The sequence below is a fragment of the Furipterus horrens genome, unplaced genomic scaffold, assembly GCF_987537825.1.
Source record: "Furipterus horrens unplaced genomic scaffold, mFurHor1.1.pri manual_scaffold_6, whole genome shotgun sequence".
Lineage (NCBI taxonomy): Eukaryota > Metazoa > Chordata > Mammalia > Chiroptera > Furipteridae > Furipterus > Furipterus horrens.
Window position 1 is genome coordinate 74,493,645 of NW_028327176.1, and position 23,893 is coordinate 74,517,537.

Below are 23,893 nucleotides of genomic sequence, written 5' to 3' on the forward strand. Positions count from 1 at the left end.
AAAAACCAACCAAAATAAAAAAGAGCCTGATTTGTTCTAAAAAGTAACTATAGATCCCTGTTCAATTACTTTTACACAGCAAAGCCGGATGTGAAATACAGTTTGAGTGTGTTAGTTGATTAGGTTTATAGATCTCATTCAATAATATAAGTCAGAAAAAACAGCCGAACCACACAGTAAAGAGTTAGGCACTCAGGACTGTGAATTGGGTGACATGCATAAAGTATTTCAAGAGAGAATCTCATCAAAAGACAGATAGCTCCCAGGGAAATGAGATGGAAAAAGTCTGAAGAAAGCATCTCAAAATAAATGAAGTACTTAATGCTGAAAAATGAGCTTAGCTCTCAACCAATTCCAGAGTTTGGAATTTACTGTGCCATTCAGGCCTTTTCCTCCAGTTCCTTGTCTCTTGTTTCACAGAACAAGGGACGCTCCACATTTTCTGTGAAATACAAGATTTTTGAAGTAATAAACTCCACACGGGCATGCCGAATCCAAGCATGCAAAACGTTTAACATCCCAGTTCCCAGATACTTGGGGGACAAAATCTGATTATGAATTATATACCACAATAAATATGGTTCAATGTTTCATAAAGCAATTTATAGTTCATAAAAATGACAAAACATACCTGTCAGACAGAGCATGGAGAGTGGTTCTCTGGGCTGCCTGCTGGAAGAAAGGGCAGAAATGTTTATTTAATATTCTGACTTTTAAATTATGTGCTCAATCAACACTTAAAAAAGACACACATTTTTGCCATGTGGCCAAATATTAAACTACTAGCAACACAATAAGAGCCCTGTCATGTTATGAAATAAATAAATGAACATTTCTGAAGAGGTAACTAAGCCTTTCAGTGCCCACCTGCCACCAGGGCGTGAACTTGGGGAGGTGGGAAGTATTGGACTGGTGAGGTTGGACAGGTCTTAGGAGACAATCCCTCCCACGCCCCCGAATGAGAACTATTTCATTTGTAATCCCTGAAATCATTTTACCATTACTTTGTTTTACGTGCCTGTATGAAGAAAGATCTGTTTTGGTTCTTTTATAGCATCTCTCCCAATGAAGATGTAATTTTTGACACAATTTTCAGATTTATTGAAAAAGTCATCATGATTGTAAATTGGAACACTGGCTGGAAATGTGATGATATTATGAGATTTTGGATTTTTTAGGTAATAATTTTGTGGCAATTTTAAAAAGTCTTTAGAGATTCATATAAAAATGTTTATGGATACAATTATATGATTTGGGGATTTGCCTTGAAATAATATATTTGAAGGGAAGGGAGATTGTGTAGGCATATAAATGAAACAATGTCCTTGGACTGACAACTCTTGAAACTAGGTGATGAATACATCCTTGGGGATTGTTCTATTGTTCTATTCTATTCTATTCTATATTATTCTATTCTATTTTTTATGTGTTTGAAACTTTTCATAAAACAAAAAATTAAAGAAAAAAGGACAATAGAAGGCCTCCATTGCTCTATCAGATTTTCCCAGTTTGTACTCACTTTTCTTTTGTCTGTCTATTTTATTTTTTGTCCATCTGCCTTCTGTGGCTGAGTACTCGGAGACTTCAGAGGACAGAGGGCACACTCTGTTCTATGTCTCAGGAGTCACTGGGAGGGGATCAGAGCATGGCCTGTGAGACCAAGGCTTATGCAGGGTGCACCAAGAAATAAGAAGCATGTACAGCCCGTTTTAACTTTGTACATTACACGTGTCAAATTTACTGTTTATCAGGGACACCAAAATGTTTCCCATGCTATTCCTCATTACATTTTGAAAGTAGACAGAACAGACAGAATGTTCAGGTTAGAGAAACATGACCCAGCAGAATCATGACTCCTCTTACAGAAATGAAATCTACTCTTTGTGATAAATGCATGTCTTGGATCACTCAGTCAGTCCAACACTTGCTGAATTCCTACCCCATGGAGACTATTGCAGAGACTATGGCTCCAGGAGGGATAAAGAAAAAGCAGAGGAAGTAGTCATTGTCTTGGAGAAGCTAAATCACTGGGCAGGAAGTCATAATAGAGATCCAGGGATGAGTGGAAGACACTTATTAATTAATATGCAAATAAAAAGATGAAGGTAGGTGCAGATATGAGTGATAACTAATGGTTGATGAACCATCAGCTTCTCAATTAGTGCCTGGGACTGTTGGCAGGTAATCAGTAAACATCTGATGAGTAAATGTTAAATGAATGAATCAGTTAGGGAATCCTTCCCACTAATATTTGGGCAAAACTACAAAGACAGGAGGGATGTATTCAGGGGAAAAGAGGTATTGGTCATACTGGACTACAAGGTAGAGCAAGGGCCTATCCAGGCCTCTATGTTGTCATCTGGGGCACCCCTTCCCCAAACCCCAAGGGTGTCTAGAATTGAGTATGGGTGTTTCTGTGTTAATAGTGAGGGGCATCACTATTGGAAATTAATGCCTGGCCAGGGATGCTAAAGCTTTTCAAAGATCAAAAAGGCCTCTTTTACAAGAGGAGTGATCCCCTTAAAATGACACTGTAGCAAAGAAAAGAAAGAAAACTGACAGAAGTGATATATGGAACATTAGCTTCTGGAGCTGGCAAACGAAACTGAAACTAAATTAATAACAAGAACATCAACAATTTCCACGAGTGACATAACCACACTGATTCAGGAAAAACATAAAATCTGTTGAACTTGGCATTGAAAGTCTTCCATTCTGGGAGAGGTTTTACCATTCATTTATGTTTTGGGACTCAAGTCTCAGCTTCCAAACTGCTCTTTCTGTCCTAAATGGGATGATGAAGGAAATAGTCAGCCAATGTACAGGCTTCTGTGGACAATCTATGGGGTTACGGCCCCCTCCTTCTTCCCTGGATTCCAGTAAATTAAGGCCCAAATGCCCTGGCTCTCCTGTGTCATATAATTAGTTCAAGAGGGGAAAAATGATCTACAGAGCTGTCTCTTGATGAGGACACCTTAAAGAGTAGAATTAAGCAGGGAAAGGAGGTAAAAAGCCTAGGGAAGACTTGGAGACCAGGAGTCTGTCCCACAGCTCAGAGGATGGGTACTCCTTCTCTCTCCTCTTGCTCCTCCCTCTGTGCTCTCCTGGAGGGCCAGCCCAGGAGCATTCACAAAAAGCACCCAACAGGTGATGGGCAGCCATCATGGTCCCCAGGTTTGTCTTCTAAAGTGTTCGCTTACCACTCAGCAAGATGGCTTTCATTTCTGACAGCTATACTTGAAAAGAACTTAACTCTACTCCTGGCTCTATTTGGCTAAATATACAAAAAGTTTTTTGAACTCCCCAAAGGAAAGATGGCATGCATTATTAATTCAGTCTCAGCAGAAGGCACGGGAGACTGACTCTTCCTAGAAACAAAAATCCTAAGAGATGTGACTGAAAGTTCAATAGATATCTCTAACATGGCACCCTAATTTCCCCCTGGCCAGGGCTGTCAATATTTTAAAAGTTTATTGACTTCTTTTCTCTCCTGCCTCCAAATACTTCCTGCTGACCTTTGTGATAAGGAAACACAGTGCTGTTGATGTACAGCTTATAAGAAAATCATTTGGAAAGCAAAAGCAAAAACAAACCCAAAGTAAGAAACTCAGCTGCTGGGCCATCACCGGAGTGGCACAGCGGCAGGTGGTACCTGCCGAGGATAACTGCACAGGACCGCTGTTGTTTCTCGAACAGAGCTGCGTTGGACAGCTGGAGCAGAGGCTGCTTTCCCTTAGCAGATGGACGTGATGCTGGCACCAGAAGGTCCTTTTGGGCTTATATATTGGGCATCCCACCAGTCACTAAACAATGGCTTTCTGTGATCCTTATTCTTCCACCTGTCCACATGATGTATGTTTCTACACACTTAACACTGTGGTACTAGCACCATCAGCTGCCTGCACCACTATTTTTAATTGTTGATTTTGATTGTACTATTTAATTTGCAGTCATTTTACATCATTAAAAACTTTACAGAGGATGGCTCATTGTCCATCAAGAAAGGAGATGACAATATGTTAAAGTTTTAAATAATACCTTAAAAAAGCTTTAAGGCATTAAATAAAAGGTTCGTGTCATGTGCCACAGCAAAGACTGCCAGTTTGTTTTTTTTTCTGGTCTCTTTTAAATATACTTTGGCTTTTGGATGCTATTTTTTTTTACTGTAGAAAAATAATAAAACAAATAAACATCGGAATTAAATCTCAGAGAAAAAATTACTTAGGTGACTTATAATTGAAGCCTGAAAAACGACTCAGAGTAAACTAGATGAATTGCTCAATTTCCTTCTTCCAAGGGTTGTATGTTACAGCAACCATATTTCTCTTTTCTTAAGTCATCATCTCCTCTAGTAACTTTCTTCTCATCCAGTTCTCAGTAAAATAGGTTGAGAAGATTAAGGAAATGCTTCATTGATCTTTCCAAAGTTCATTACTCATTCATGAATGACTCTGAAGCATTAAGTCTATGAGACAAAACAACTTTTCTGCCAGAAATAATCATTTTCCCAGCTATCTTCAAGAGAGGACATCTTTTCTGTCTTTATTATAGCAAGTGTGGTGCCTGGGAACATAATCAGAAATTCAGGTTTCAGTGTATGCCAAATAAAGAAATTAAGTGTTCTTATTGTAATTGGGTTGAGCATAGGACAAGTTCAAGCGGGGAGGAGAGCAAAGGGAAGAGGCTGAATTTCAGAGGGGTGCCAGGATTATCTAGTTTCTTTCTTACTTGACAGAAACAGAATTAACATGTGGACAGCGCCGTGATTCAATCTGAAGTACCTATATGTGCAGGTAATAGGCTTGGCTTGGGTGATAATCAAAATAAAGGAGGCCCTCACCATATTGTACTTAGGGTCTAGAGGTGAGCCAGACATAAAAAGTTAAATATATACAAACAATCTAGATTACATAGGCTATGACTGAAGAGAAGAGGGTGCTATGAAAGCAAATATGAAGGGACCTCACTTGGAATGAGTGGTTGAGGAAGGCTCATTAAATAAGGGATAACTAGGCTTATACCTGAAGGATAAAGTTACTGAATTAGAGAAATGAGAGTGGGTGGGGAAGAAAGAGCTCCAGGCAGGCCTAGATCCATGCTCAGTTGAAGAAACTATAAGAAGATCACTGTGAGGGAACTCAGTGAGAGGTGGGGACAGTGGTAGATCCCAGGGGCTTTGGAGATCAAGTTAAGGATTTTGGGTACTCTCCACAGGGCAATGAGAAGTCACTAAATGATTTACATTAGGGGAAGTTGGGTGAAGGATGTATGGGACCTGCCTGTACATTCTTTGCATCTTCTGATAAATCTATAATTAAAAAAAAAAAAAGAGTAGGGAGTGATTTACATTTTTCACATCTCATTCTGGCTTCTGTGTGGTGAATGGATTTGGGTAGGAATAAACAATGTTTAAGGTAGTTGCATTAATTCAGGCAAGAGAAGTGCATGGTAGCACTGGAGATGATGGGATGTGGCAGGCCAGGGCTAGTTGCAGGAATGAGTCCCAAGTTCCAGCTTGAGCTCTTGGTGTGGATGGGGAGCCACTGATTGGGACAGGAAAGATGGGTGCAGGAGCAGAGCATAGGTAGAGTTTAATTTTGGGTGTGTGAAGTTCAAGTTTTTTTAGGATGTTCAAGTGGAGATGTTGAGTAGATATTTGGATATGTGAGATTGTTGCTGTTAAATGCCAATGAAGTATAAAACATTGATATATTGTTGACCAATAAGAGTCATAAAAAGGAGATATATGGCTTAATGGTCCAGATCTACATTTTACTCTCTTTCTAAGAGAAGTAGGTATAGGGTTCAGCTGGTTAGAACACATTTTTGTTTGTCTACTCCACATATGTGTGACCTCCATCCTTGCTATTTATTCACAGTATCAGGCTTATTATTCTTACAATAAAGGTGGCATCTCTGTAGCAATGATTTTAATCATTTGCTTCACGTGTTAGAAAACTTCATCCACATCCAACTACCTGAATAAATGCCAACACAGCTAATTGTAGGTCATTTGTGTTTTGCTGTTACTGAAACATGCTTTGAAATTTAAGTCAAATCTCATATCTTTGTAGGAATTCTGTCTGGTAAGGCCCGACTTTTCTTCTTTCCATTCCTCCCAAGTTGAGACTTGTATTTATTAATATATTTCACTGTTTAATTTCCTTCTACCTCTAGTAATACATTTTGTTTCATTACCTTGACTTATTTGCTATTGCCTTTCATTTGACTATACTTTCAGGGATCATTTCTATAGTTCATTTGAGTCCTAGTTGATGAGTCTTTTAACTTTTTATGTTGTGATCTTCCATTTGGTGTTCAACACACTTAGCAATATTTGCAAAACAAAGGAAAGAGCCTTGTTCTCTATTTTTTCCTCTGTCATAATATGTACTTTGCATTTTCAGATTCTTAGAAATGCTGCCTGGGAAGCACTTTGTTCACTATACTTTTAGCTTATTCTGTTCTCTTCAGGGGTTACGTGGAGTCAGGGATGACGCTATATATCATCCAAATAAAAACATTTTTGGGAATGAAAGGGCATCCTAACCAGATGGGAGTTAGGGATAGTTAGGGACAACAGGAGAAAACTCCCTTTCTGAGCACACTGGGCTATATGGTTGCTCTAATAAAGAAGACTGCCAATAAAAATAAGATCAGGATGAGAAGACAGAATTTCAGTGGCTGAGGAGCCTGTCAATAAACAAAGCAAAGAGCTCTGAATGGGGTCAGCAGTGGACAGATCACTTTAATTCTTGGTGTCTCTGTAAGTCAAACCAATTCTTCTGTCATTTTCTGGTTCTTTCCAGCTGCTCCTCCTCCTATTTAGATTCTGCTTGGAAGTGTTCCTTGACCACACAAGCTTTTGTTGACCTTCCTCTCTCTTAACTCGTCTAAAACCTGGATGAGCACTGGCTCCTTTCCTTTCTTGAAAAGTTTGCCATCTCCTTCATGAGAATTTTAGCCATGCCTTCTCAAGGTTCTAGAACAGTGGTTCTCAACCTTCCTAATGCCGCAACCCTTTAATACAGTTCCTCATGTTGTGGTGACCCCCAACCATAACTAAAGCGTAGTGATTAATCACAAAAACAATATGTAATTATATATGTGTTTTCCGATGGTCTTAGGCGACCCCTGTGAAAGGGTCATTCGACCCCCAAAGGGGTTGTGACCCACAGGTTGAGAACCGCTGTTCTAGAAGATCATTGAAGGCAGAGATCCTAGCCCATCCCCCACCCCCACCAGGAAGAGCTTCCTCATGATTGACAACACCTACAGTGAATCTGCTACCTGTGAATCAACAGGTCAGATGTGAGGAGATAACTTCTGTGGATGACAAATTACTGCTATTGGGTTGACCAAAAAGTTCATTTGCTTTTTCTGTAACATGGCTCTAGTAGCACTTAGCTGTCTTTAACTTTATTTGAAAGAATTTTCTTGTATTGTGACAGCTGGCATATCAGTATATATTTAAAAACAAACTTTATCAAAATTGGTGAACTTTTGTGTAGCCATTCTAATATTGAAGATGGAAGAAAATACGCAACATTTTTGCATATTATAATTATTTCTTTTTTTAATACGTTTTATTGATTATGCTGTTACAGTTGTACCAATTTCTTTTCCCTTTGTTCCCCTGCACCCAGTGACATACTTCCCTCCAGTTGTCCCCGCCCCCCTTAGTCTATGCCCATTGGTTGTGCATCTAGTTCTTCTCAACATCTTCCTATTTACTCCACTCTCTCCTACTATGATTAATTCCTGTACCATCTCCCTCCCTTTCCCCCCTTTCCCCTCCCTGCTGACCTCCCCCCAATATGTTCCCCATACCTATAATTCTTTTCCCACTCTTGTTGCCTACTTAGTTTGCCTTTGTTTCAATTCCCTGACTTCCGTTGTTGGTTGTTGTGATACAGTTTTTGTTTTAATGTTCACAGTTTTGATCCTCTTTCTCCTAAACAAGTTCCAGTGGTTTGGATCTGATGAACTCCTTCAGTTTTACTTTGTCCTGGAAGCACTTCCTCTGCCCTTCTATTCTGAATGACAGCTTCGCTGGATAGAGTAATCGTGGTTGCAGGTTTTTGTTTTTTATTACTTTGAATATTTCTTGCCAGTCCCTTCTTGCCTGTAAAGTTTCTTTTGAGAAATCAGCTGAGAATCTTATTAGGACCCCTTTGTACGTAATTCTCTTCTCTCTTGCTGCTTTTAAGATTCTCTCTTTATCCTTAATTTTTGACATTTTGATTACAATATGTCTTGGTGTGGTTCTCCCTGGGTCCTGTTGTTTTGGAACTCTCTGTGCTTCCTGGACCTGTAAGTCTATTTCCTTCCCCAAGTTACGGAGGTTCTGCTTCATTATTTTTTCATATAATTTTTCAATTTCTGGTTGTTCTTCTTCACCTTCTGGCAACCCTATGATTCGCATGTTGGCCCACTTATAGCTGTCCGATAAGTTTCTGAGCCTCTCCTCATTTTCCTCACTTCTCATTTCCTCTTTCTGCACTGGTTGACTGTTCCCTCCCTAAGTTCCAATTTGTTGATTTGATCACTGGTTTTCTTTCCCTCACCACTAGTTTCGTATGTGTTTTTGTTCATTTCAGCAGGACTAGCCTTCATTCCTTCCCTGTCTTGTTTAAGATCTGCTGTTAGGTCTTTAAGCACTTTTATAAGCAAAGCTCTGAACTGTGCCTCAGAAAGATTTCCTATCTGCTGCTTCGTTAGATTAGATGTTTGCTGTCTGGTCAGCTGTGTCACCAGGATCTCTATCATGATCTGTGCCATCCTGACCATTTTGTGTTTCCCTTTGTTTCCTGGGCACGGCTGTCACACCTCCTACGCCACAGGGGGTGGAGCCCTGTGCACTGGTCACAACCAGGCATTTTCTGCGGGGGTAGGGGTCCAAGATGGATTCCTGCTGTTCAGTCTCCCCTGTGAGACCGGGACCCTCCTCCTCCATCCCCACCCCCACTGGGCCTCACAGTCCAAGGCTTTGGAACTGCAAGCTGACGGGTCTGATCTGCAGCCAGGGTGCTCCCCAGGTGCTTCTTGCCTTCCCTTAAAAACGGGTGTCTGTGCTTACTGCTGTTCTACCTCCATTGCTACTTCTGCTGCGGATAGCACAGCTTGACCTCTCCTCCCCAGCTTCGCCCCTCCTACCTGTCCAGATGAACACCTCTTCTTTATAACTTCATATGTTGGGCTTCCATTTATTTTCTGGAACTTCTGGTTATTTCTGGTTTTGCGGTAGTTGTATTGCTTCTTAGTTGTGGAGGGAAAGGAGGCGTGTCAGTCTAGGCCTCCATTTTGGCCGGAAGTCTCCTGTGTTTGTTTGCTTCCATGTCCCAGGCAGAGCTGTCGCTCCTACTATGTTGTAAGGGGCGGAGCCTTAGGGGTTCGTCAGTAACGGGCAACCTGTTTCACCACGTTGTGGTGCTGTATGCAGGGAAGGGTCTGAGAAGGAACAATGCCGTTTGCCCAGCACTTGCCCCTTTTCTAGGCACTTCTCCCACTTCCGCACCTGGCTGGTGCCCTTCTAGCTGCTGCCCTGGCCATTGTTCCCAGAGTGGGTGGGTCTGCAGACGTACTAGGACTGTGGGGGCCCTTTAAACAAGTGAACTCTGCTGAGAGATTGGCAGTTTCTGCCTCCGTCTCAACCCTACTGGTTTCCACAGTCAGAGGCAATGAGGCTTGATATTCCCCGGAGCTGGGACAGTGAGCTGCTCTGGTGAGGAGCTGGGAACGCTCCCCAGGTGTCCCTCCTGACTTTTTAAAACGTGTAACTGCACTTTCCACCAGCCTGCTGCTACCGTTGTTGCTGCCACTGCCACACCATGTCCTCTCTGCCCCGGCTCCGCCCCTCCTACCTGTCTGGATGAATATTTCTTCTTTATATCCTTGTTTGCTGGATTTCCATGCACTTTGATTTTCTGGAACTTCTGGTTGTTTCTAGTTTTGAGGTAGTTGTATTCCTTCTTAGTTGTGGAGGGAGACACAGCATGTCTGTCTACGCCTCCATCTTGGCCGGGAGTATGCTTTATTATTTCAAGAAAGGTAAACCCACAACTGCAACACAAAGAATATTTGTGCAGTCTATGGAGAAGTTGCTGTGTTTTTGCTAAGTTTTGTGCTAGGGATTTCTCACTGGACAATGCTCCACAGTTGGGTAGACCAGTTGAAGTTGATAGTGACCAAATTGAGACATTAATTGAGAAAAATCAACATTATACCATACCATACCATACCACAACAGACTCAAAATATCCAAATCAATAAAGTTATTTGTGAAAATAAAAACTGTGTCTTTAATGGTAAAAACCATATAGTCTTTTTGGCCAACCCAATATTTGCCATGGCTCCAATTTAAGAGGTTTGTTGAAAGTACTTTTTTTTTCTTAGCTATACATTCTTTCGCTCTTTTACTTTCTTTAAAACTAGGGTATACTTTTAGCTTAGGGGAAAGTTTGACAAAGGTTTCCCTCCTACCCCCGCTGGATAGCTTAGACTAGTTTATGTCTACCAGAAATCCAATAAAGACAGTAATGCACATTTACTGAGGACCTATTATATCCTATGAAAATGCTGGTTAGTAACTACAATAGCAGATGAAGTTTGCCTAGATAACATTATCTCATAACCTGTATCCTGTTACCAACTGACCGATTTGGGGGCCTTGTTTGAAGTCAATCGGTCAGTAATAGTCCTAATTTGCCAGTTCACATCTTCTGAGAGGGATTAAGAGAGCATTTCCAGCACGTTTAATCACTAGGTATACACTGTGAACGATTTGTGACATCTGCCACATGGCTCCCTCTGCTTACAGGCCTTGGGGGTTTTTGCCATCCCAAATAAAACCTTACGGGCAACTGCTAGGAGTTAGGAGAGAGGAGGGAAATGTGTGGTGACAATGTGAGCACAATGGAGGCTGTCCCTCATCCACAGTGACTGTCATCAGACTCCTCCCAGAGGGGCTAGGGCCCCACTGAGGGCCTCAAAGATATAAGGCACCCTAGATGGCGGGCCTTACTGACTGTCATGAGGGTAACACTAGGGGTCAGAGGGCCCCGGGTGACTCATGCAAGTCTTTGGGAAGGAAGGCTGGTGTGGGAGTGAGAGGTCAGTCTGAAGTGGGAGGATTATGGTAGGAAGACCCATGGCCATGTGTGAGGCTATCAGTGTTCACCACAATGTGTATGTGTGTCGGGGGAGGGAGGCGTGGAGAAATAAGCTGGTGATATCTTGCCCCAGGCCAGGTCATGGGGAGCAATGTGTACAAATGACCAAGGCCCAATTGTGCCTCTCCTGAACCCATGGTGGGTGACAGATTAGCCTTTATCTCATTCATTCATTCAATTTGACCTCATTTCAAAGAATGTTTGAGAATGCAAAACTGGCAATTGCGCTTTAGTCTTTAACATAGATTCTAAAGTTTACTCAAGGTTCTGTTAATGCAATTATAAACCAAGCATTCTTTCGTTTGTTTGTTTAAAGGAATTAACAAGAAAGTATTTTGCTTTTAAACAATTATCGATTACTGTTTTAGGTAAAAGTATTGGATGTGTTTTTGCTACTATTTTGTTAAAAGTCAAAACAGCACTCTCTATGAAACTGCTTTCCTTACAAGAAATTAAATATTTTTACCAGTGTTTTTCAGTAAAAACTTCTATCAAGGTAACAAATAAGGGGGTATTTGTGGTCCCCAAGTGGTATTACCAGTCTTTAACCTTCTGTTCCAAACATAAACATGTTGTCCTCCTAAAGAGTATGTTCACAAAACTCCACCCCCATTAATTTTGAGCTTAGTCCTATGGTCTCAAACTGTTTAGGTTGCTTTGAGAAGTGACAGAATTATGGATGTTACAATATATAACATCTAGCCTTCAGATTTCAAACTTCATCTTTGTTGTATGTGAGACATAATCAGAGGTACAAGTTTAAATTTTAGGTTCCCTATTTTTACATAATTTTCACTTGTCCAAGTGGTATGTGTTTATTGTAGAAAAAAATGGTACATATAACAAGCAAAAAACAAAAAGCAACAAACCAAAATGAAAACCAGCCTCAATCCCACCAGTTTCCGTCGGCTATTTGGTGTGACTCTATCCCTACTTTAAATGTAAAAGAAAAAAAAATCAGGGCTGTTTTGGGACCAGTCTGAGCATGGTCTTGCATCTGAGAGAAACATAAAAACACTATAAAAGCCTTGAAAAATAAGGTAAATATCAGAGGGTCTTGACAAGAAGGTCAGGGGGCAGGCTGCAGACCTCACAGCACCCCTCAGAATCCTCTGCACTCAGCTGTCTCATTTGACTTCCGCACCGCACGGCAGCTGCCTTCTGTCTCTTCTCTCCACCTCTGTCCCCCATCCTTGCTCCCTGAACCTCCAGCCCACCATTCTCGCCTCCTCCTCCTACCTTCTAGACCTATTTTTCTATAATTAGCTCCTTGTCTTTTCTTATATAAATCAAGGAACTTGCATTCTTCCTGTACTCTTCTCCTCCCATTATGTAAATAAGCATTGTTTAAAAGTTCCAGCAATGCAAATAAAGAACACTATTAAGGGGAAAAGGAAGGAAAAGTGGAGGGATCGGGAAGACGTAAAAATATATACTTCAATAGTTTTACACTCAGATATACTTCTATAATATATACTTATATCAGTATAAACTATTTTGTTAATCTACTTCAGTATTTTTGTCCAGCTGCATCAAGCACAGCTTGCTCATGGTGACAGAGCAGCAAGCCCCAGAGAGCAGCCCTGCCCTGCCTCAGCCTCACGGGACAATTCAGGACAGAGGGTGAAGAGAAGGGGACTGGACCAGTTTTGAGCTCTGCCTGTTTCAGTGCAAAGAGAACAGGCAGGACACTGAATGGACGCTAACACAGGGCAAGCGTTCTCCGGGAATGCTAAAAAGAGGAAGTATAGGCTTTATCTCTTAGACTGGAGCTGCAAAGGAGATGGGAGGGTTTCGGGTTTCTGAAACTATTATCTTTCCCTCAAGAAGTTTACAGGTAGAATCATATTGTTTATCTGAGAGCTTGTCAAACTCCTGGGGAAGAATTCTTTTTACCTCTGTCCTGACCATGACAGGGCTGCATGCACAAAGAAAGTGCCTGCCTGGGTCAGGTCCAGACAGGTGTAAAGATTGCTGAGGATTCCAATCCACGGGTGCTGTTGGATGATGGTGGATGATCTAAGCTCTCTGGTCAATTCTTAGACTTGTGAGACTGGCAGAAAGACGTGGACTCTGGGACAGAGCACTGGCAAGGCTATTGTGCCTTCCACATGGGTGAGTGCGTGCTCGTCTGGCATCTACAATGTCAAAGTGAAAGCAAACGCACTAGAATAAGCAGCATATCTAATGATGGCTGAGTTGCTTGGAGATACCTTAGAGAAAGCATGTGGACTTAAGTTCCTGGTTCTTCAGAGTAGACGTTAAATTTGAAGTATGAAGCCTGATGCAATCTATATCCTGAAGGTTGTGCCAGGGCTTGGTGGCCTGCTCCTCAGGGCTCTGGTCACCACATGCTCCTGGAACTCATCTCACCTGATAACTTCAGTGCAGGCCAGACCTAGAGCACAGCCAAAATGGAGACTGATGGCTCAGTAACAATGCTCATCTTTGGCATCGCAGGTAGATGCTATGTTTAGTCACTTCCCACTTTGTTGGGTTTGCCAAATGCCTTTTGGAGCTTTCAGCCGAGTTCTTATGTTACCTCGACACGATGCTTTGGTGGAGTCCCACTCACTTTCCACTGGCCTTGATAGGTGGCTGGTTATTATGAATGCAACTCGGACCTGAGTTGTGGAATGCAGATGTTACTTTGTTCTCGTATAAAGGCAAGATGGAAGTGATAAAAATGATTTGATAGTTTTGTTAAACATCCAACCTGTGTTTGAAGAACCAAAATTTAAGTCTGCCTTTATGTTTCATTTAGATATCTCTTTTACTCAGACAAAACAGCAATGGTTGAAGGTGAAAACAGGTTTGCAATGGTTAGGAAACATTCTCAAAATTGCCCTTCTCAAATCAATTATATAATAAAAGAAAGCTGAACCTATTCTGATTGTGTTATTGTTGGTGTTAGAATTTTCACCTCTCAAGTGACCACTGCTTTATGGTTTATATGTGAAAGTGGTTTCATATAATATGGTGTAAGCACATACTCTTTCTTAAACTAATTGCCTTGGCCTTCTAAGAATAAAGTCCAGGTTGAAAGGAGAGGTACCCAGAAACATGTTGCTAAACCAAGCCTCCCAGAGAGAGATTCTGGCTACTTTGCACTCTCACACTTCGTTTGGTGGCCTGACATTTCAGGGACTGCTTTGTCCACTTGCTGAAGATGGTCTTGTTTTACTCAGCACAACCTGTTGGCTGCAGATTGGATCTCCATGGAACCAGGAAGTGCCCCAGGGTGTTGAATTACCACAAATGATTATGCTCCACATAGAAATAACAGGCTAAGAGAGTCTCCTGAGAAAAGCTGTTCTTATGAGATAACTAGCCCTACTTGGAGAAGATTTGGAAAAACACAAGCAAAACCAAAACTTTCCAAGTGTATATCTGGACCAAACATCTGAATGACTTAGGTAAATCCTTTCCTGTATGTAACCACCGAAGCCTGGACAGGAATGATAGCATATTCTCTAAGGAGCATCCACTCTTAAATGGTTACACCTCTGAAAAAGTTATTGAAGAAAAAAAAAAAAAACATTAAAGACACAGACAAAGGGCCATTCCTCTTGGTTAAACAGGAGTGTCCTCTGGAGGGAGAGTTCCATTTCCTCTGCCAACCAGCAGCCCCGCTGGCTGACGGCTGTACTGGAGAACAGCGTGCCTCCCAGCTAATGATGCACACCCCTTCCTCTGTTCTCTGCATGGAGAGTCCGTTTTGGTGGTACTGATACGAACCATTAACAAAAACTAGGCTGAGCTTAAAAAAATATATCTCCTTTTGTAAATTCTTCAACTTAACAAAGTAATGATTCTCATTTTTGTGTTAATTATACGTTTGCCCAAGTTTAATGAATCATGCTTTAACTTTTATATAATGTTTCCATTTTCCCCATGCCTATCCAGGGTCCTCAGACTAAAATTAGGCATATCCTATGGTCCAGATTGGTTGGACACAACCAGATCTACATAAATCTCAATCAGGTCCCCAGAGGAAGTTTGAGAAAATATTTTAGGCCTTTTTACAACTGTGTTTAATGACATTTAAGGTGGCTGACCATTTTACTTTTGGAAATTACAATTACTTAACATGAAAAAAAAGCAGTTACATTTTTGTGTTTCTCCATCTAGGCTAGGGCTTTTCACAGATGTTTACAAAAATTGGCATGATATAATTAAATTGGCCATCTTAAAAGAATTTTGCATTTGTCTAATGGTAACAGTAAAAATTTCCTGATAAAATAATAATCCTTAACTAAGTTTTAGGACTTAAAAAAAAAAACAAAAAACCTTTTGATGAACATTTGGGTTTCACTGACTGTGACTGAAGGTTCGAATATATGATTACTTCATATACAAATGACAAAGATCTGACAGGCAGTAGTTTTCAGTTAGAGTTATTGTTCTGTTTTCATATTAAAAAGAAACCAGTTTGTCAGTATGGATAAACTGTGCAAGACTAAACATGAATAAAAAGACAAACTACTCTTTTTCTTCTACTTTGTTATTAGGTTTAACATATGTAATACTATATACTTGTTTTGTATAGGCATTGAAGGAAGGGCATTTCCTGGCATTTCCAATTTTTAAGGCTAAATTACCATAATGAATATTATAAATGTGGAATCAAGACCAACAAGTCAGCATCTTGCACAATGTATGGCACTTAGTAGGCATTCAAAATCATCCTCAAAATGACTTTTATATAAAAATTTTCTAGCTCTTGTTTGACCACAAATAACATCTACAATACAGTTCATTTCTAATGCAGAAGAAACTTGATTTTGGAGCCTTGCCCTTCAAACCTGGTCCTGATTACTGCTTCAACTCCTGTTTATATAATTCTACACAATTTTGGCAGGATTCAAGAACACATACCAGGGTGTTGGCTTTTATGAATCTCCTGGGATGTGAATGTCAAGCTGACTGGATGAACTCTGGCCACAAATCCTAGACAAGCACAATGACTCTATTTATTCAGACTTGGCTGCTTGAATGCAGTTTGACTCTGTGGGTAATAAATTTTCACAGGCCAAGAACTTCAGCATCAACCAAGCTGATCCTGGGAAGAAAAATGCACCCAGGGAAGTGCAGTTGGGCTGCTAAAACCTCCTATGTTTTTATTCCATGTCTGCGTATCATTCAGCTAACTCATTTGGTCACTGATTGACAGGCATGGCCAGAGGTTCTTTTTATAAGCTCTGCTTTCTGTTATGCAATTGTCATATTAAAAAAAGAACAAGGGAAAAAATGAACAACAGTGGGCAGTCTGCTTTCAATATTATATCCCAAACTGATGTTCATTCTCCAGTGACCTCTAAGGCAAAGAACAGAGAATAGGATAGGAATATTCCCTGTGCCTCTCCATGAGAAACCCAATGTAGCAACAAGCAAGAAGTGCAACTGGGCACTCAGCTATCTCACCTACGCTCCTGACATCCACATGCAACCAGGCTCTCAATTCACACTGAAATTCTTTTTGAGAGACACGATTAGTACTCCGTGCATTCAAATAAGACAAGAACAGGCTCTTTAATCTTAACTACCTAGATATCTATTAAATTAATTGTGCTCTCCAAATATTGATTGGGGATTAAAAGGTAACTTTTCTTCATGGTGAGAAGTAAATTATTCCAGTAGGACAATTTCCCTCTACAGATTTTGCAGGCCAATGATCATGGCCTACAAAATTAAAATTGTCAGTTTAAGTGGATCAACCTTGCTCATTTGCAGAGAAAAATGCAATTATATAATTAAAATGAAAAGGCTGCCTAATATGTGTGGATAATGTAATTACTGGAAGCTGTAAGCACATATGTAGCCATTCAGTTTGGATCCTGCTTCCCTACTCTCCCTGAGCTTATATATTTGTCATCTCTGAAACACTGCCTTCACTTGACACTATCTTGGCTGCTCTTTGCTAAGAGCCTTCATCCTGTGTTCCTCTCTCGGTGCCTTAGCTATAATAATTCCATCTAGATATCTGCTGTGTCCAACCTCCTAAGCTTACCCTGACATGAAAGGCAGAGCTATCTGTTTCAACAAATGGAAAGACATGCAATATAATTCATATCTCCCTTCCAAATCCATCTTAAAAACTCCTTTGGTACTTACTAACTTCAGGGATAATTTTGTCTTAAATCTTCTAATTTCTTCACATGGTGAATCGTTAAAAGCAAAGTTACAGAAAAGGAGATCAAACAACAATATTCCACATGTCATGTGCCCTTCTTTTACCCAGAGAAACAAGAGAACTGATTCTTCCATTGTTTGTCCTATTTCCAGTTTGAACCCCATCAAGTATAAAAATTATAGGAGCAAACATGAGAATATGCTTCCATTTCAATTACATCTCCAAACTTTCTGGGTAAACCCTGTCACAATCCCAGCTCTCGAGGTTACAGTAAAAATTCTGCTATCCATGAAAGGAATGGCTGTGGAGAAACCCATTCTCTTAGTTTCGAAGACTTCTGTTTGAGATAACTTCTGAAAATTTGTAACTTCAAAATAGCTTGGCATTAAGCCTATTTAAAAAGTGGCTATAGACATTTTCATGGAGACTGGATAGATGCTTCTTTCCTAATAGGTAGATGCTTTGTGCATTAATCTATAGTCACTTATGATCTTGGGTCTTATGTTTCGGTCTTCTCTGTCAATACCTTTGATCTTTGGGTAGGACTAATTTGAAAAATCATAGTGTTCAGTAAAAGAAACAAAGATAAGGAAAATAATCTCTGACAATGGACAGTGAACAGCAAGAAGCCCTGTCAATTCCTCTCAACACTATGCACTGACTCATGAATCCATTCAGCAATAATTTAGCACCTCTACTGTGCCAGACATAGTCAGTCCCTGCCCACAGGAAACTTCCAGTCTAGTTGGTAGAAAAAGATATTTAAAAAAGTAAAAATAGCACATAACTAAAATCGTAATGAGACTTAAGAAGAAAGGTTAAAGTTATTGTGAAAAGGACTAACCATGGTCCAATGTAGATAAGGGTGAAGCTTCTTGAGAAAGTGAAAGTTATGCAGGACTTCCTAGATAAGTAGGTGTTCATCAGGCAAAATGGGGGGCTTGAGGACTATGGAGGCCCCAAGGAAGCTGAGTAGGTTGTTGGAGGGGATGAAAGGAGGCCCATGTGGCTGGAGTGCCATGGGGGGCTCAGTGTGTAGTGAAGGGGAAGAGTGGGTGATGCCAGGTTGTGTAGGGCACCTGGCCCTGGAATGGGAAACATTTAAGATGTTAACTTGATCTGATTTACATTTTTAAAAGGTGAGTGTGAGTAGATTGTATTACAGAGGGGAAGGAATAGAAATATGCTAGTATCTACTAGACTGGTTTAGATGAGCCAGAATAGAAAGAGGTGAATGGACTAATATTTAATTTTGGAGGTAGAATTTTATAAGACTCAGAGATAAAACTAACATTTAAGTGGGAACAGGAGTCATCAGGATGAGTTCAGCATTTCTAGGCTTGAATAACAGCGCATCTGGCAGTTCCACTTTTAGAAGAAGAAATATTCAGAAGAGCATATTTGAGTGTGGGTGGGTAGAGTGGTGGAAGCCCAGAATGTGAAATGCTTGTGAGACATCCAAGTGGAAAGTCAAGTAGGTCTGCAGTTCAGAAGAGAGCTCTGAGCTGAGGATATAACTTAAGAAATTGTAAGCACATGAGGTCACCCAGACAGAGAGGGAGTGACAGAGGGAATGGGGGAGGAAGTGGGGAGAAGAAAGTGGAGAAGAGAAATCAAAAATAAAAGCTAAAAGGCTCCAAAATGTAAGGTTGGGTAGAGGAAGAGCAGTCAGCAAAGAAGCCTGAGAAGAAACAGCCAGAGGGGCAGGAAACAAAACAAGAGAGTTTGGCATGAGACATCTCAAGAAAAGTGGGTGATCTATAGTTTTCAGTACTGAATGCTGTACATCTTCTGGTAAGATAAGAGACTGAAAAGAACCCAGTACATTTGGATCTGTGGAGAGGTGGGACAGAAAGGAGTCAAGAGAACAAGTCCCCAAGTAACTGAGAAGAAATGGGATGGATTTTGGGTAAGAGGATGGCAGTGTTTTCAGTACTAGAAGGAAAGAGAGGGAGTAAAGATGAAGGTAGTTGTATGAATCTGGATATGGGAAGATGAGACTTTCCTGTTAGATGCCAGTCAACCATAGTATTCACTAGGGAATAAAGATAAATAAGATAAAGAATCAGATTGAGGATGCTCACTCAGGAAGTCAGGAAGATAGGAAAACAAGTCCCATATTATTCACATACCATCAATGCTGTGATGGAGATAGTTACAGGATACTAAGGGAGAAAATTGTAGAATGACATCACCAGTGAACTATTAGAAGTTATGTATATATAATGTGATACCTAGAACAGGTACTAAAACAGCTATGCAAAGAGATACAATAAAAATCAAAAATACTATAGGTAAATAAGAATGGAGTTCCACAAAATGTCCAAGGAACCTATAGGAATCCCAAAAAGGAAGAAAAAAAAAGAGAAAGAAAAAATAAAAAACAAAAAATAAAGTGGCAGACTTAAGTGCTAATGTATTAATAATCACATTAAATGCAAATGGTCTAAACACATCAATTAAATGATAGACAGTCAAAGTTGATTAAACCATAACAACTATATGCTGTCTATAGGAAACATTTCAAATATCCAGTATTCCCTCACTTATTGTGGGTATTATGTTCTAGATCCCCACAATAGGTGAAAATCCACAAGTAGGAACATTATATTTATTTTAGTATTTATATATATTTTAAGGCTTTATAAACCCTTCCCACACACTTATAAACCATTCCCAGTTCCTTATTAACCTTTCCCACTCCCTTATTAACCTTTTCCACACTTTCATAAACACTACTTATGTTCTTAAACATATTCTTCACTCTTAAACCTATGTAATTTTAACAACAGTACCGCAAAATCCTGCAATATAGTGAAAAATCCACAATAAATAATTAAATATAATATTTAAAAAAACCCCGCGATATAGCGAGGCTGCAATAAGTGAACTGCAATATAGAGAGGGACTACTGTAATGATATAAGTAGGTTGAAAATAAAAGAATGAAAACAGTCACATCATGCAAACATTAATCAAAAAAATGCAGCAGTGGCTACACTGGTAAAGTAGACTTCAAAACAAAGAAAATTACCAGAGATATAGTGGATATTGCAATAATAAAAGGATTAAGTCAGCCAAGAAGACACAGCAACCCTAAATGTTACCCACCAAACAACAGAGTTGCAAAATATGTGAGGCATAAACTGACATAATGAAAAGGAGAAATAGACAAATCCACAATTTTAGTTGGAGATTTCAATACTCCTCCAACAATTGATATAGCAACTGGATAGAAAGTCATCAAGGACATAGAACAACTCAACAACATCAACAACAAGATATAATTGATATTTTTGGCATGCTCTACCCAACATCAGCAGAATACACATTTTTCCAAATGCTCAGAAAACAGATATATATCAACATAGACCATATCTAGGGCCATAAAAAAAATACTCCACAAATTCATAAGAATTGAAATCATAGAAAATGTGTTCTTTGACCACAATGGAGCCAAACTAAAAACCAGGACAAGATGACAGGAAATCTCTAAACACTTGGAAAAATACACATCTAAAACAATACACATTTAAACAATCCATGCACCAAAAAGGAAGTCTCACTGAACCGAATGACGATGAAAATACAACATATCCAAATTTGTGGGATCCAGCTAGGGCACTGAAGGGAGTGAAATGCACAGCACTAAATGCTTATATTATGAAAGAGGACACGTCTCAAAGCAATAATCTAAGCTTACTCAAAAAAGCAGAGAAAGAAAATCAAAATGAACCAAAGCAAGAAGAAGACAAATAATAAAGACAATAAATCGATGAAATGGAAAAAAGGAAAACTGATAGAGAACATCAATGAAACAAAAAGTTTGAAAAGACCAATAAAATCAATAAATGTCCAGCGAGAATGACAAAGACAAAAATAAAGAAGATTGGTATCAAGAATGAAACAGAATATCACTATAACCCCAGACATGAAAGGGACAATACAATTCTACACACATAAATATGACAACTTAAATGATGTGAGGGAGTAATTATTTGGAGAGCACATCCTACCATAACCTATCTAATGTGAAAAAATCTGAATAACCCATTAACTATAAAGAAAACAGACTTCATAAGTTTTTAAAATCTCCAGGCCCACATGGGTTCACTGGGGAATTCTGACAAACACTTAAAGAAGAAGTAACATTAATAATATACAATCTCTTCAAAAAAGGGAAGAGCAGGGAATACTTCTCAATTCATTTTACAAGTCAGTATTGCCTTATATCAAAGCCAGACAAAGATAATACCAAAAAAGAAACCTTAAGAATGATATCCCTCATGAATATAAAAAGGCAAACATGTGAGGAGGTGGCCTAACTGGAATTCTCTTACATTGCTGGTGGGAGTGTCAACTGTACAGCCACCTTGGAAAATGATTTGGGATAATTTACTCAAGTGGAACACACTCACTGAAAGTTTAATTATAGGGTGTGGTTTATGAATGAATGTTCCTGAAATTATATTCTTAGGTTAGATGTGCTCTTCTCTATGTATGCTTTACTCAATTATAAGTTAATTAAAAAGGAATAAAAGCCTATTGTATCTGGTAACATGAAAGCACAAGTTCTGAAGGAGTGGCAGGCTTTGGGGACCTCAGGTTAATTCCAGTCTTTTAAATGGTGACACTGGAGCAGAGAGCAGTTGAGGAAATGGGCCAAGGTTGCAGAACTACTGAGCAGTAAAGCAAGAATTTGAACCCAGAGAGTAGGACTGCTGGGCCTGTGCTAACCCACTAAACCACCTATTTCTTTATCTTTGAGAGCACATGGGCAATGAGGATGAAGGAAACATTAGGCCAGAGTATTCACTCACACTGGGGTCTGAGGCTACTTTAGGAAGGGCAAGAGGCATGGCAACCTGACGCTTCTGTAGGTGTGTATCACAGTGGCTATGATGGCTGGTGACCAACAGTCTCACAACAACTAGGTGCCGTGTAAGAAAAGGTTAAGCATTTTAGTTTACTTTGTTTATTTAGGGAAATGTACAATATATTTTGGAAAGATTTTGAGTTAAGGGACAAACTCTGATTATATCTTAAAAATCATCTGTGTTGTTTATCTCCCAAAGCCAGGGAAAGACAGTACATGCATGTGTGTTACATGTGTGCACAGGCTCCATCCACTCTTTCAGGGCACAGTCATATTTTGGTCTTAAGAGAGAAAAAAATCCCATTATCATTAGCCTTTTTTTAGAAGCATGGAAATTATGATCTTGTGATTAGGCCAGGGTATAATTACAGGCCAGACCCCAATAACTTAATATAATTAGTGTTATAGCAATCACTGAAACTACCACACAAAACCACTCTGAAGCCTTAATTAAAAGAGGGGAGATTACTGTATAAAAGTCATTCATTCTGTCAGCTGCCTTCATTGCAAAAGATGGGAAGGTGCAAACACATGGGGATTAAATGCAAGAATAAAGGATCTGACCTTATATTCACAATATAGTATTATCAATGGCTATAGATCAGAAAGAAGTCACTAATAAAGCAAGATAAGTCAACTAAAAGTTCTTGCTGCCTTAGAGAACATCTTTGATAACTAGTTTTTTAAAACTGCGTTTTAAAAAATAACTCAGGAAATGCTTTCCAAATTAAGAAAGGCTTGCTGAATGAAAGTTAATCCTTTTTCTATAATACGTTTAAAAAAGATTTTATTTACTTTTTATATTAGAGAGAGGGGAAGGAAGGGAGGACGAGAGGGAGAGAAACATCGATGTGACAGAAACTTCAATCAGCTGCCCCTCGTACACACTCCGACGGAGACCAAACCTGCAACCCAAGCATGTGACCTGACTGGGAATCGAACCAGTGTCCTTTCGCTTTGCGTGATGACATCCAACCAATAGAGCCACACCTGTCAGGGCTGTAAATTCCTTTTCTAATAAACAGTTTACACAATCTATACATCTTATATGACAATCCACAATACACTTATCTGAACTTCTTGGGAAAACTCACAGAGATGAAATCATTTGCTTATAGTCACACAGACGAGGAACCAAAATTAGGAGTGAAGTCATTCTCTGGTTCTACTGAAATTGCTGTGTTATGGACAGCTGACCACCCTGGTGTGTACGCCTAAAATAATCTAATCAGTCTCTAGGCCCCCAAGACCTGGGTGGTCTCCCTTGTCCAGTTAACATTCCTCCACTTGGGGCTTTCTCCACTTGCGCATCCAGTTTCCAGATTCACTGAGTTCTATCTTTGGAGCTCCGTTCCTTCTTTGGTGCCTCCCCATCTCTCACAAGGTGAGCAGACCCTTTTGTGACCCCACAGCACATTCTGTTCAGTGCTCTTTCTGGAAGTTTCCTTTGACTTTTCTTTCACCTCTGCACATTCTGTGCATTATTTGCATTCGCATGTCTAGACAGGTGCATCACCTGCACAGCATTCCGTAATACCTTCATATAAAATTCACGCTCTCAAGATTAACAGAATAGCACAAGTGTCTTGCAACACATGTAAAAATGACTTACAAACAAACAAACAAACAAACAAAAAACAACTATCAGAATAGTTTTTAGACCTATCACATTGATCCAAACCTGACAAGATACAATATAGGTAACAAGAAAAAG

At 39.8% G+C, this 23,893-nt stretch overlaps 1 protein-coding gene across 1 annotated transcript in view; it reads right to left on the reverse strand.

The window, feature by feature from the left end:
* The window catches only part of AFF3 (ALF transcription elongation factor 3), a 588,477-nt gene that overhangs the window by 106,850 nt on the left and 457,734 nt on the right, over positions 1-23,893 (reverse strand). The window contains exon 10 of the mRNA XM_090281791.1: positions 632-672. Coding sequence (XP_090137917.1) covers positions 632-672 — 41 coding nt within the window. The remainder of the gene's footprint in view (positions 1-631; positions 673-23,893) is intronic.